This window comes from Arachis ipaensis, chromosome B02, assembly GCF_000816755.2.
Source record: "Arachis ipaensis cultivar K30076 chromosome B02, Araip1.1, whole genome shotgun sequence".
Classification (NCBI taxonomy): Eukaryota; Viridiplantae; Streptophyta; class Magnoliopsida; order Fabales; family Fabaceae; genus Arachis; species Arachis ipaensis.
In genome coordinates, this window is record NC_029786.2 from 87,459,961 (window position 1) to 87,473,798 (window position 13,838).

The 13,838-nt window shown below is 34.0% G+C and overlaps 3 protein-coding genes across 7 annotated transcripts in view; 1 reads left to right on the top strand and 2 right to left on the bottom strand.

The window, feature by feature from the left end:
• Positions 1–8,171, top strand: part of LOC107625614 (serine/threonine-protein kinase ATG1c) — an 8,875-nt gene extending 704 nt beyond the window's left edge. The window contains exons 2-13 of one of the 4 annotated variants that reach the window (XM_021116097.1): positions 1,033–1,150; positions 1,226–1,284; positions 1,578–1,642; positions 1,936–2,029; positions 2,110–2,190; positions 3,001–3,109; positions 3,878–3,956; positions 4,033–4,412; positions 4,533–4,882; positions 5,781–6,072; positions 6,491–6,561; positions 7,655–8,097. In XM_021116097.1, coding sequence (XP_020971756.1) covers positions 1,033–1,150; positions 1,226–1,284; positions 1,578–1,642; positions 1,936–2,029; positions 2,110–2,190; positions 3,001–3,109; positions 3,878–3,956; positions 4,033–4,412; positions 4,533–4,882; positions 5,781–6,072; positions 6,491–6,561; positions 7,655–7,906 — 1,950 coding nt within the window. In that variant the 3' untranslated portion in view covers positions 7,907–8,097. Of the gene's footprint in view, positions 1–1,032; positions 1,151–1,225; positions 1,285–1,577; positions 1,643–1,935; positions 2,030–2,109; positions 2,191–3,000; positions 3,110–3,877; positions 3,957–4,032; positions 4,413–4,526; positions 4,883–5,780; positions 6,073–6,490; positions 6,562–7,654 lie in introns of those variants that run through there. The other 3 variants (XM_021116096.1, XM_016328299.2, XM_021116098.1) reach the window with 3 other exon arrangements.
• Positions 10,988–12,140, bottom strand: LOC110268953. 2 transcript variants are annotated; one of them, XM_021116099.1, is made up of 2 exons: positions 11,730–12,140; positions 10,988–11,115 (listed from the first exon to the last, which is right to left on the bottom strand). In XM_021116099.1, the coding sequence occupies exons 1-2, from the start codon at positions 12,123–12,125 to the stop codon at positions 11,101–11,103; spliced, it is 411 nt and encodes a 136-aa protein (XP_020971758.1). In that variant the 5' UTR covers positions 12,126–12,140; the 3' UTR covers positions 10,988–11,100. The 2 variants fall into 2 exon arrangements, with proteins under 2 accessions (XP_020971758.1, XP_020971759.1); XM_021116100.1 differs by having other exon boundaries at positions 11,050–11,190.
• LOC110269271 (uncharacterized mitochondrial protein AtMg00310-like) overlaps positions 12,675–13,838 on the bottom strand; it is a 2,230-nt gene continuing 1,066 nt past the window's right edge. Inside the window, exon 2 of the mRNA XM_021116978.1 lies at positions 12,675–12,718. Within this exon, the coding sequence (XP_020972637.1) occupies positions 12,675–12,718 (44 nt within the window). The remainder of the gene's footprint in view (positions 12,719–13,838) is intronic.

Here is a 13,838-nt window from a genome sequence, read left to right on the forward strand (position 1 = left end):
GTTCTTTATCTGAGTTTTAGTTTCTTTGTTTCTTTGTTTCTTTGTTCTTTGTTCTTTGTTCTTTTTAAGTAGAAATTTACGAGGTGGCAACTTCTTATGCAAGTGAAACAGGTGCTGTTTTGGCTTTGAAACATGTAACGAGTTTTGTGCAAGTTTTTGTTGTTAACAGTGGATTTTGAGATGTTGCATTGCCCCCTGAGGTTGACTTCCAACATGATTCATGACAGGATGCAATGTCGTCTTTTGACCCATCTATTTAGTGGGATTAGACTTTGTTCTTGTTGAGCTATATAGACTTAAGTTAACAAGTCAAGTTTGTGTTAGTGGGTTCAACTAGTTATATTTGTGATTGAACTAGAAGAACATGGTCAATTCAAGGTGCAACTAGCTCAACCAGGCAGTTTGGTCTGGTTAAAGACATTGTTTGATATATGATAGAAGGGGAAGGATGGGGTGCCTGCCTACAGAATTATGACTACGATATCAATTTTTTTGGCTTTGGGGAGCCAAAGCTCCTGATCACTAGCTACTGAGGATTCCGGTTGCTTCTCTCTCTCTCTCTCTCTCTCTGTCACCAATGATTATGGGCTCTCCCTGTTAACTCTGATCTCACATTGTGCAAAACATGTTGAGTCTATTACTTGCCTTTGGAGCTTTGTACAAAAGAAGGAGCGACTATAGCTTGTTCTTGAAATACTGTTAGCTGCTTGAAATATATTGAATTATTGACATACTTCCAGATAGTGCTTGCTAATTGTAGCCTACCATATCATCAATAAATATAGTGGCTAAAAATCTGCTGTTGGGCAGGTTCATTTGTGTTGATTTATGAATAAGCTTCAAGCCTAAGGTTTAATTCATTTTATTGAAATCAAAGAAGCATGAGGTTAGACTAAGAATTTAGTATTTTATGAATAGATTGGTATGGACTGGATGGCTTTACTATTGGTCCAAGTGTAGTGCCAAATTAACTTTGCATTCATTTGTGTATAAATAAAATACTTGCTAAGAAACATTGTTCATTTTATTTAGGCTCCTGGTAAGATACATCTTGTGTTAGAGTATTGTAAAGGGGGAGATCTATATTTTTACATTCAACGCCGTGGAAGGGTACAGGAGGCAACCGCAAAGCATTTTATGCAGCAGCTGGGTAGGTTTTAGGTTTTGTGCAGTTGTTTTTCTTTTAACTGTTTGTTGTAATAAAGGAGACTTCTTTTTGTTACAGCTGATGGCCTTCAAGTTCTCCGGGACAATAATGTAATTCATCGAGATCTAAAACCACAGGTTTTGTGTTTGAACCTAATCTTTACAACATAAATACCTGTCAATTGGTTTATGTTCCATTTAGTTCACAATCTTATCCATTTCCCTTCTACCAATCCATTATTAATATTCTCTCAACTAAAGAACACCGAAGTGTTCTAGCGGGAAATCATATTTCGGTACAAGTTGCAACTTGCAGTTGTAGGTGATATTTAATATCTAGAATATAAATTGTTCAGTCTTCAAAAGTTCTTCCTGTGAAGGTCGTATTGTTATTTTGTCTATCTTAGTAATTCTTATCATCCTTGAAACAGAACCTCCTTCTGTCAAGAAATGATGAGAAGTCAGTGCTGAAGATTGCTGACTTTGGATTTGCAAGGTAGTGTAACTGGATGCTCCATGCATCTTTAGGACCGAAAATATTACACGTTTATGTGTGTGGTGCAGTTTATATTTTTTATCATTAGTGAAAAAATATTTCAATAGCGTGTTTAAGTCTCATTTAAAATCTCTCACTGCTTTCTTTATTGTTAGATCTGTTCACATGAATCTGTTTACAAATTAAATCACCTTGCTCACTTTATAATGTTTCTGTTTCATTGTGTTTCTTTTGAGTGTCTTATACTACTTTCTTCAAATTAGTTGTTAAAACATAAATTTCTTCATGGGCAGATCTCTGCAACCTAGGGGCCTTGCTGAAACGCTGTGTGGGTCACCACTCTACATGGCTCCAGAAATCATGCAACTACAGAAGTATGATGCCAAGGTGATTTTAGTTTTAATATATTTGAAATTCCAGTGTTCATAGTTGGTTTCTTTCCTAATTATCCTGAATTAAACACACAGGCAGATCTCTGGAGTGTTGGTGCAATCTTATTTCAGCTTGTAATAGGAAGAACACCTTTTACCGGAAACAATCAAATACAGGTATATAATTCGTATTTCCACACTGATATTTTATGCCTCTCAAGGAAAGCAGAGTAGTTTATTGCTATATCTGAAGCATGGACACTCTTAGAAATGCTTGACATAGACACCAAATTCTTAAGGACTCAAGTAGGAGGGACACACACGCGCGCACAATATAGAGGCAAAGCACTCTAGATATATGTCATACATCAATATGCATCATATCTAGACCCCAATAAGTTATGAGGCATTATATCTATTAACGTTTCGAAAATAAACCCCTAAATGATTGTCTTTATAAAACTTGCCATTTTCAAGTATTTGTGCTAGAAAATATTTAAAGAACCATCTAAAGATTAATTTTGTTTTTTCTCTACCATTGTTTTTCTTTTGTTGACATTGTGTACACACTCCTACAACTAGATGAAGTTGGGTGTGGATTGGGCTTTTTAATAACTAAGTTGATGTAATAAAATTGATGAAAAAATATGAAAATGTTTCCAAGCTCTTTGTACCTTATCCATGTTTACCTTATGTCTAGTTGCTTCTACACCATGTCCAAGACAATACGTAAATAAATAAACAAATAAACTAAAGAATTCTATTTAACACATGAATGCTTGTCAAACACATTGTCAATCACGCATTTGTAAGCATGTTTGCTAAGTATCTGTGTATAATGTGTGTCTGACATGAGGACATGTTAGTTGGAACATACCTGGTTTCTAGGTTAATATTTGATCCTGTCATCTGAAATGGAGTCTGTAACTTGACATGACTCCTTTGACTTGCATATTTAGCTTACTGTTATAATCATGGGGTCTGCAGTTGCTACAGAACATTATGAAATCAACAGAATTGGTATTCCCATCTGATTGCCAAAGTCTCAGTTCTGACTGCAAAGATTTGTGTCAGAAATTGCTACGCCGAAATCCAGGTATTTGTTGATTATATTGCAGATTGAAACTTGAGAGATAAATCACAGTGCAAGATCTCTGGACCTGTTTAGGATATTTATTTGGTATCTCTGGTAATTATTAATTGTTAGAACTTGTACTGTTTCTGTTTGGTTAAACAGTTGCTTGTGTGATTCTATGACTATTACTGGAAAACTAGTTTCAGTAGAGAGAGCGTGGAAGAGTGAAATGTTGTATTTCCAACCTCTCTATGTGAAATTAGATATGCTTTGTTAGCCATCAAAGTGGCGGCCCGTTTAAAGCAAAATTGGGCCAACAGATCTGCCTTGATGTTTCAGGCTTTTACATAACTTGAACCATCCTCCTGCTAACCATGCTAACAAGAGTCAAGCAATAGTGTGATTTTGTTCTTCCTGCTAATGGAGATCAGACCACTTGAGACAGGGGAATGCTTATTTTGGCTTGTTGTGTGAGATTTAGATACATAATTACTTGATACAGGGTCCTGTTCCAAAGGTAAATTATTACTCGATTGTTAAGAGTATACACAACTGTGAAGGGAATAAATAAAGGAAAGGTTGGACCCTAAAATCAACTATGATTAACTTCGGATTGATTATTGATGATTACTCGGGGATTGATTGAAGAATGATTGATAGATAAAGCTTGCTTGTAATAATTAAATATCGTCTGTTGTCAAAGATTAATTGAGGTATGGGTTGTGGCTAATTCACACCATTCCAACAAATCTACTCTGATACATTGTTTCTTATCTATTGAATTTTCAGTGGAACGTCTTACTTTTGAAGAATTCTTTAACCATCCATTCCTTTCTGAGAAGCAACCAGAACAGATTGAACTGTTGAGGTAACAAGGATGACTCTTAGATTTTTAGTTTATTATGGTTTTTCAGTTGGGAGGTGTAAATATTTTTTGTTTGTAGGAATAGAAGTTCGTCAAGGCTGGTAGGTGGATTTAGTTCAGCAGAATCTGACCCTTTAAGAAAGACTGAGGAAAATTATCAAGAGGATTGCTTACCATTCTTTCTAGATGATGATTCTAGTGGTCTTGAGGGGAGTCCTTCCTTTTCAAAGAAGTCTTCAATCAAGTCTACCATTGGATTTGATCTAAGTACAAAACTAGATAAACCAGAGCCAGCATCTCCTGTTGCTAACAACATAAACTATACCTCCAGATACAGTAGTGTAACACAGAGACCTGAAAGCACGACTAAAAGATTGGACAACCCTAAAGTATCAGGAAGAAATCTCACTGGTCCTTTAGAACCTCTAGAACAAAGATTTACCGATTCTCATTCAAAAGGTACTAATTATGAAACCAAGTTTCCTTTTTCTAGTTCTGTTTCTGATGGTTAGATTCATGATTTGTTCTTTGTAATTTATACATAATGCTGCTTATTTGTCCTCTAATTGGCAGTTGCAGATTCCCTGGAGAATATTGATCAAGATTATGTTCTTGTGTCTGGGCCCCCTATTGATGTGTCTTCATCTTCAGTGAGTGCTTCAAAGCCAAGCCATTCCCCATTTAAGTCAAGCAGTCTTCCTCAAGAGTCTTCAAAAACAATCACTAGATTAAGTGCTCCAATGCCAATTGTTGGAGTTTCTACCAGTAGCACATGCCAGATTGGAAGCTCAGAAAGTCAGGACTCTGCTCCTGGGACATCACATGGATCAATGGATACAGGTGATGAACAGCCGTCAGGCCATTGCATGACAAGGATTAAATCATTGCAACAGTGTGCATCTGCCATCACAGAATTAGTTAATGAAAAGGTAAATTTTCTATATATTTGCGACTCTCAAATTTTGTATGTAAATGTTCTCCATTCAAATTCAGGAGTCTGCATAATCTTGTATGGAATCTTTAACAGATTATCACTGTCTTGAGCTTCAGAAGTTTGCCAATTGTATGGTCTTTTAAATTAATCAGGAGTCAGGACATTGTGTGGTCTAGTATAATGAATAATGCGTATATTCGGTGAAATGAATACAGCACTCTAAATTGGAATTATGCAATAGGCTACTTAAGAATTCTTTTATTTGGCTGTTATTTATAATAGAATGAATATACAAGAGGTTCTAGTTAGGATAATGGATCTGATGGACACTAATCACATATATAGTGGTATAGGGATACATAAGAAATTTTAAAATAGATTTATAAATAGTGTTTTAAAGATGGATACGATGCATGATAGAGAACTTTAACGTCGTTTGACACATGTAGGTGACCCCACCTAATGCGACACGGCTTAGTTATTATCCATAATAGAATGAATTAACAGTAAGGCATTTGATGTGGATCACTTTGCTCTAGCTTTTGGTCTTAAACTAGTTTGTGGAAGGGTATGAGGAGGATGGATATTAGCTAATGACCAGCTGCTGTTTTAATACGGTCATAGTAAATCTGTTGAGTTGTGCCTTCAGTATGCTTTTATGCCCTCTCTACTTGTGATTGAGGATCTCTTCCTCAATTGAGAATGATTAAACAATGATTGAACCCTATCTACCTGTTTATATATCTTCATTGAGAGCCATGCTGTTGTTGCATTTGGCATTAATGCCATTTTCTTAAGTAGCATATTTATGAAAGAGAAGAGTTATTTATCTTGATTCTTGATATTTTTCTTTCTGCTTGCCACATCGCCCTCTCCCTCCTGAAAATCAAAAGATGGAGTCAGGAAAGCCGCTAGAAGCATTTTCTGTTCAGCTTGTAATTCTTGCCATTTGGAAGCAAGCACTGCATATATGCCATACACGAGCTGCCTCAGCTATGGAAGGTAGTCCAAATCAAGAAACTTTAAGATACAGGAGGACTGCCAGCAAGAAGCATGGTAGTTCTGATTCAGAAGAATGCTTTGACGGAAACACCCAAGGGTCTAAGGATATGCTAGCTCAAATTGAAAGTGAGTTTCTGAAGGAATTTGAGCATGCTGAAGAACTTGCCAAAGCCATTGAACCTGGTATGAGCTTTTCTCATTTTAATTTAAGAGCAGAACGACTAATTGATATCTATCTTTCTTAAAATGGCTGTCTTTTGCATCTGCTATAACCAGAGTTCTTTGTTTTATGCCTGTAAACTTTAATACATTACGAAACTCATGTAGTGTACAATGTGATAGGGCGTAATGTTATTTCTCAACAATCATTATGAGCAATGGTTCTAGGAAGGTCATTACTAGCTACATTTCACTTGCAGTTTATGAGCTAATTGAATGTACAATTTATGTCCTCAATAGGAAGTAATAACTAACAAGAGACATGAATTTTTTTTAATTAAATTTTTTTGGGGGTTTTTTGGTTGTATGGAGGAGAGGGCTACATGACTTTCATTCCATGATATATAAAAGTAAAGCATTTATAATGTGTACCTAATTGCAGGAAACACAGAGATGCCAGATGCAATGGAGACAATTTTTCAATCTGCCCTTGCTTTTGGGAAACATGGGGGTGTAAGTAATCCCTTCTGCTACTTTCTTCCATTTTTAGGTCCAGCTTACATAATACAATTTTAGATTCATTATATCTAGCAATGCTAGTTTAGTAGTTTTTCTTTGTAGCTAAATTTCCCATAGTTAGATTGAGACGTGAGACATAACTGGGTCTTGGTTGACTTATTATATGAACTTCTTGGACTTAGTTTTCTAATTTAAATAAAATATGTAGAAATGGCTGTGCCTTGCTGAATAAGTTAGCTAAAAGTGAGAACATGGAGAAAATAAGTCCATCATGATCTTTGTGGTACAATAGGTTATTTCAAGAAAAGATTTGTAGGTCTATAATTGGCATTGCAGTTAGAAACCACAAATCAGTCGGTGTCAACAAAAAATGGTTTGCGTTTGATTTACTGGACTATTTGTTACTAGGGTAACCATAAATGCCGTTGTTGCCCTGTAACACAACCACCGCTTCTTCCTCCTCTCTGAACAAGGAAACCAAACATGTCCTTGTCCCATTAGGTTAGGTCGACTACATGAATCAAACGACGTCTGCTATGAATCATGTCTGACCTCAAATCATTCATGTTTAGTTCCCTTTTATCTCATTCAAAATCATCTTGTATGTCCTAAATTGTGCAAATACTGGCTATCTTTACTCGTTTCTTCTCCAGCACGGCAGTACCTTCCATAGGGTCTTTGTTGGAACTTGGAACCTTATCATTTGCCTTTCCAAGTTGATGAAAACCATATATAATCTTCTCTTTTGCTCTGAAACGTCTAGATCTTTCCTCTTTAAAAAAAGAAAAATAAAGAGAAACCATGCCACGTCCCAATAGTACAAAATTTATCATGATGTCTGGACATTACAAGAATATTAAACTTGAACTAACATGGCCAACTAGGTTTTTTATTTGTAAGTACTAAGTAATCTATAAGTATATATGTTAATGCTCGATAAGGTCAAGGGCATGCCTTGGCCCTAGAGTGGAAAGAGTCCTCCCAACCTAAAATCTTTTATTCCAAAAGGTGAAGAAAAGAAATTGAACTAACATGGATTTAATTCCAAGATCGAATCTTAAGTTATTATATTGTCATATGTTGGCAGGTGGAAGAGCTCATGGGAGACATGGAAAGTGCAGCTGCATTGTATTCGAAGGCAGTCCGTCTCTTACTCTTCCTACTAGTTGAAGCACCATCCTTGATTCTCAATCCTCCATTCTCTCTGACCAACTCGGACCGTTACAGGCTACGGAATTACATCGATATTCTCAATAACAGGCAAGGCTATTCGAGATCGCAGCGGATGACACTTCTGAAATGTGATGACAGTCGAGGCATCTTCAAAGAAAAGTTTTAGTAACGGTTTCTTTTTTTTCTCCCATTTCACATTATAAATTATTAATTTGTACAGTTATTCTTTGATGGAAGGGAGATTGGGGATGCTGACTAAGAGTCACAACTAGCACATAGGCTGTTGTAAAATTGATTTGTGATTAGGAATTTGATTAAATCCGCAATTGATTATGTATGCTTTCTGCCGCGTTTCTCATATGAATTATATCATGAATAGCTGAAATGTTTGAATTTGCTTCAAAACTGTATATAAATATTTAATTTGGCAATATTTTAAATGTGATCAATGACTTCAATTTGGTGGAATCGTCTCCTGTGTGATTGTGACCTACTGACCCGAGTTTTTATACGGGATGTAGGTCTTTTTGTTTTTCATTTTTCTTTTTGAAGAAGGAAAAAAAAATATTTACTCTGAAAATTGAACATAATTAGACAACGTTAGTCTTTTTGTTTTTCATTTTTCTTTTTCAAGAAGAATAAAAATATTTACTCTGAAAATTGAACATAATTAGACAACGTTAAGAGCATCTACAATGGTGAGTTCCTTTTTCACTTTTTTCTGACACATAGGAACTCTAATCATTGGAGGAGAGAAGGAATGAGTTCTCACAGGGGTGTCAACTGTCAAGGTGAGAGAATCCCTCTAAACAGGGACTCAAGTTAACCAATAATAACTTGCCATTTGGCAAATTATTTTAAAAAAATAATAATATAAAATCTAAAATAATTAAATAATTATTCATAATTAATTAAATTTATTTTACATAAAAAATAAATTTAATTTTTATATATTATAAAATAATTTTTATTTGGATTATTTATTTTTATTTATAAAATTTAAAATACTAATCAAATTTAAGTTATTTATTTTAATATTTTATAATATTGAATTATTTTGAATTTATAAATTTAAATAATATTATTATAAAAAAATAATAATTATATTAATTTTAATTACTTTAATTAATTAATTAAGTGGGACCACAATAGGGATTAAAGTTAGTTCCTTTTAATGGAAAAGAGAGAGATTCTTTGAGTTCCTATTTATTGTTTATGATGCAAAAGCTGATGTGGAGTTACTTTTTATGACAGGTGGGCCATAAATAGGAACTGGAATGAGTTCCCTACTGGAGATGGTCTTATCGTTTTCTGTCTGGATAAGGAATTTATTTTTCTTTTGGAGGGGGTCTATTTCATCGATATAATCTAAAGTCCATTCTCGTACAATACTGAGTTAATATTTAATATTTAAAATGGTTCCTAAAATTTAATATTTAAAATAGTCTCTCAAAATTTTTGATAGCCTCAAATTGATTCTTGAAATTCCAATTGACTCAATTTAAACTTCTAATAAATAACTCACGTTAGCCCTTTTGTTAAAAAGCATATTTTCTCTTTGTTTTGATGCTTTTTTTTTATGAAAAACACATGCTAGTAGCGTCATCAAACATGTTGTGGATGTTTGAAAGAAGTCAGAATTGTTGCTCTGTGGTCGTTGTGCTCACAAAAGAGCACACAAAGTGACATGCTGAAAATGAAGTCTAATGGTATTATAGAATATTTGAAACTTACTTTAATTTCATACAAATGTAAATTCCTGTATTAGTACGGGTTTGTCAATTGGTGTAACCTAGTTAGTGCTGGTTCTAGTTCTGGAATATACCAGATTCATGCATGGTGTTCGACTGATTTGATTTTACAATCTGCACAGATAAGTTTTCCATTGTTTTTCTACTTGTACCATATTTGTGATTGGTAAGTGCTGCTTCTGACTGTGTTTTTTGTTGTCTTTTTAATTGAGGATTCCAAGTCTATGACTCCCTCTGAGGTGGGACAGATTCTTGAATGGGAATTGCCCTAGAATCTTGAACCCTCTGTAGCTGAACTACAAGATCTTGAAGAAGGGAGCTTTCATGAAACTAAATTACCTTCCCTTTGTAAACATCCTATTACTGCTACTTGTCACTCTTAGCTAGGAACTTCAGTGTTATGGCCTAGCCATGTTTGATTTGATAAGTCTGGATGAGTTTAATTCCTAAGCAAATAGCGAAGAAAAAAAATAAGCATCAATCAATTGTTCTTAGAATTTTTCGCTGAAAGTTTATCTAGCTTATCTTCTTATTTCACATATCACCTTGTTTTAATAGAATCTTAACAGTATGGAGTATAGTTGTCAGAACCGAACCGGTAATCGAACCGATCAAGATATTGGATTATTGGATTATTGGTTCAACTGGTGAGTTACTGGTTGAACCGGTTAATCCGGTCTTATACAAATAAAAAATAAAAAATAAAAAAATTTAAAATTAAAATTTGAAATTAAAATTTAAAATACATATTTTTACTAATATTTTAAGAATATCTAATAATAATCGAAAATATGATAGTCTAGTGGTTGTGACTTGCTTGTTTTTCATTGAAGATAGGGGTTCGAAACCCACCGGCTCACCCCACCAATTTTAAAAAATTTTAACTTTCAGCAGTTCGGTCGGACTGATTTTACCGAGTTTGACTGATTTTTATCGGTTCACTTTGGATTTGACCGCTTCAGTTCTCTTCTTTGTTTGGTTTAATTAACGGACCGGATCAATTTAAACTCCGATTTACTAATTTTTCAGTCAAATTGACTGGTCCGGTCTAGTTTTAACAACACTAGTATGGAGCATATAAACATGGTTTTCTTACCAAAATAGAGGACCATTACATTAAATTTTGTACCTACTACTGTTTTACAACAAAATATTACAACAAAATAAAGCGGATTCCTGATACATTCCTAATAGGAGATTACTTTGATAAAGATATTAAATATGTCTTTTTTTAAAGGTGATTACATTTTTCATAATATTATTGGTCATCTTTATAAAATCGATTAATAATTTATTTTTTAATAAACCAGAACAAAATCGATTTATTATAGTAATAATAATAAACCCAGTTGTTTGCATTATAATTATTAGACCTGATTAATCCGATCGATTTATACAATCTGAATCGAATTATGTTTAAATTTTTTGATATAAAGACAAATATATCCTTAACTTTTATTTTGTGAATATTTAAATCCCTATAAATATAAAAATACAATTAGGATAACTCCTGGGACAATGACCAAAACTATCAAAAATTACGTGCCGCTGTACTCACGCCAAAAAAGGGGACACCATATAAAGCTTGGGGCAGTGATTCCACGACATATCACTTCATCACTTGCTGGTTGAAGGTCATCAAGCCGGTGCCACATATAGATTCATATAAATAGAAGAACACCAGTACTCAAATACGAAACTAGGGACAAAATAGCAAATGCATTATAATGAATACACATGACACTATTAGAAAATGATCCAACCAGATAGAAAACAAAACTTAAAAGTAACATGAGAAAGCGTCACATACACTGATCTCCTTTTTGGTTTGTGGGGCAAATGCAGTATCATGTTTCACACCAGCAATAATGTAAAATTAGCTATATCTCAAAAACTCCATGCATAGATTCCTTTACATCATTGTTAGTTATTCGTGCCACTACTTCTTATTTCAAAGTCCATTTTAATTTCAGTTACTAATTTTTTACATAACCCCTTTAATTCTGTTTGATCCCAATTATACAATTATTAACAAAATACTAAAAATTCCCAATTTTGGCTTCAATCATTGATAAAGTTCATGTTTTTATGAATATCCATGTGCCCATATTAGTGATCTTCACTCAATGTGATTATTTTCAGCAACAAAGAGAATAATTAATTGATATTTTCAGCCAAAAAATCAAAGATAGCAACAAAACAGAAAAGGGAAGAACAGGAAAATTTGTTGGAACTCACCAAATTAGGACTAGGTTGTGCGAAGGAAGCCGAGGAGTTGCTGAAGGCGAGGAGGAAGTTCGGGGACCTGCTGCTTCTGTCTCCGGCGACGAAGGGCGCAACGACGGCGCGAGACTGACTGCGAGGCGGTGACAAGACAGGGAGCGACGACGACGTCCAGTCCCGGGAGCTGCTGCTACTGCCACCAGCGACGATGAGGGTAGGGAAGGCGCGCAAGACCGAGGAAAGCAGGAAAGCGACGACGAGCTTGTCAGAGACAGTGAGAGAGACCGATGCCGATAGAGGGAGAGGACTTGAGTTCGCGTCAATGAGGCAGAGAGGCAGAGTGAAAGATGAGAGAGCTGCAGTGACAGTAATGTCGAGGGGGAAGAAGACTGTGAAACGACATAGTTTCATAGATCTAAGGAAAAAAAAAAAAAAAGACCCGAACTGGTTTATGTAAACCGGATGGGTCGAACCGGGTTTAAAACATCTGGTTTGGAAATAAATTTTATTAACCGGTTTTTAATAAACAATCAATCACAGAATGACACGTCAACAACTTAAAAAAAAGTTGTTTTGGACATTTTTATGGGAGTATCCCCTTCCTAATATATAACGACAGTTGTGCAATATCTTAAAATGAATTTTGATTTTTGGAAAACTAAACTGATTACAACTCATTTCGATACAGAAAATTGACCTCTCATAACTATTTTGAAGACTAATTTTGGGTTTATTTACTTTACTCTACATGTGAGACTCACCTCTTTTGAAATTGATAAAACAATACGTTAATCACTAGTGTGGAGCTGAGACAATGTTGTGTTCCTATGGAAAATCTTCTGATGTCCTCTCTTTCTTGCTTGATGTAAGATTCAAGAGAGGAAATATGTCTTTTCCCCGTAATGAAAGCATTAATTCAAAGTATGGAAAACCTTTTTACATAGCTTAAAATATGCTGATTTATTCGGAGATTATGTAAAACAGTATATTCATCATTCCAAAATCTGTCATATATATAGTAAGAGATCAATGTCATGTTTGTAAGATAGGTTAACGTTACATTTTACAAAATATGTGTTAAATAAGGGAAATTCTACTATCTGAAGGAGGATTCCTTCCAAGCATTCGTGTCAAATTAAGAAGGTGTATGCGTGTATTTTGTAGTATAAATGTGACTTTGAACTTTAACAAGTGACAAGCAATGGCTGTAGAAGTTGGACCCACAATAGCAGGCTTTGTCTAGTAATTAACCTAGTTAATTTGGGTCACATATAGTGGAAAAAAAAGTGTAGGATGGGCTAAGAAATTAAAAATTTAAAAAAGTATGTAATGAGGTCCAAAATAAAAAGAAAAATATTGAAACCAACAAAAAAATTAGACAAGGTTCTCTGTCTTAAAAAAAACAAAATGATAACTGGGAATACCAAAGAAACTAAAGAATATTTTTTTTTATTTGACATCGTAATATTTATCATTATAAATCTTGTGCATGGTTTACTATTCTAATGTTTTATAATATATATTATTGTTGGTATTAGAAATGATAAATTAAATAAAATAGCATAAAATAGGCAAACATAAATTTACGTGTATGTGTTTATTGTATATTTTTATATATAATGTTTAGTAATTATTGTGTTGGAAGTAATAATTAAGTGTTCTAAATTAGTTGTAGAGAGAATAACATTTTTCTCCTATGTACATAATATGTTAATGACAATCCATGTTTTCTATTTTTTTAATGTATACTCTTCTAGAGAAAAATGGATCCTTCCATTTTTTTTAACACTTAGAGAATAAATTATGATCTCTCACCTTTAATTCTATAAGTAAGACTAAAAATAAATAAGAGATAGAGAACAATAAAGGGTGAGACTAAACACTGGACACCATTCAGTTTTTTTTCATTGGAGATAATCTACTCCCCTTCTAGGGAACAATAATCACATAGAATTATGCTATGTGTACATTGAAATCAACTACGTAAATAAGATACATGTTGCAATATAAATACACGTTGAAACTAAATTAAACCACATATATACTTATATACAAATACATTGGTGAGTGATTTTAGTGGCTAATTTGATACGCGAATAGTATTTTTGAATTAAATAAGATGAA

Excerpts from the sequence above, each read along its gene's own strand:
- LOC110268953 (XM_021116099.1), bottom strand. The coding sequence starts at position 12,125 with ATGAAACTATGTCGTTTCACAGTCTTCTTCCCCCTCGACATTACTGTC.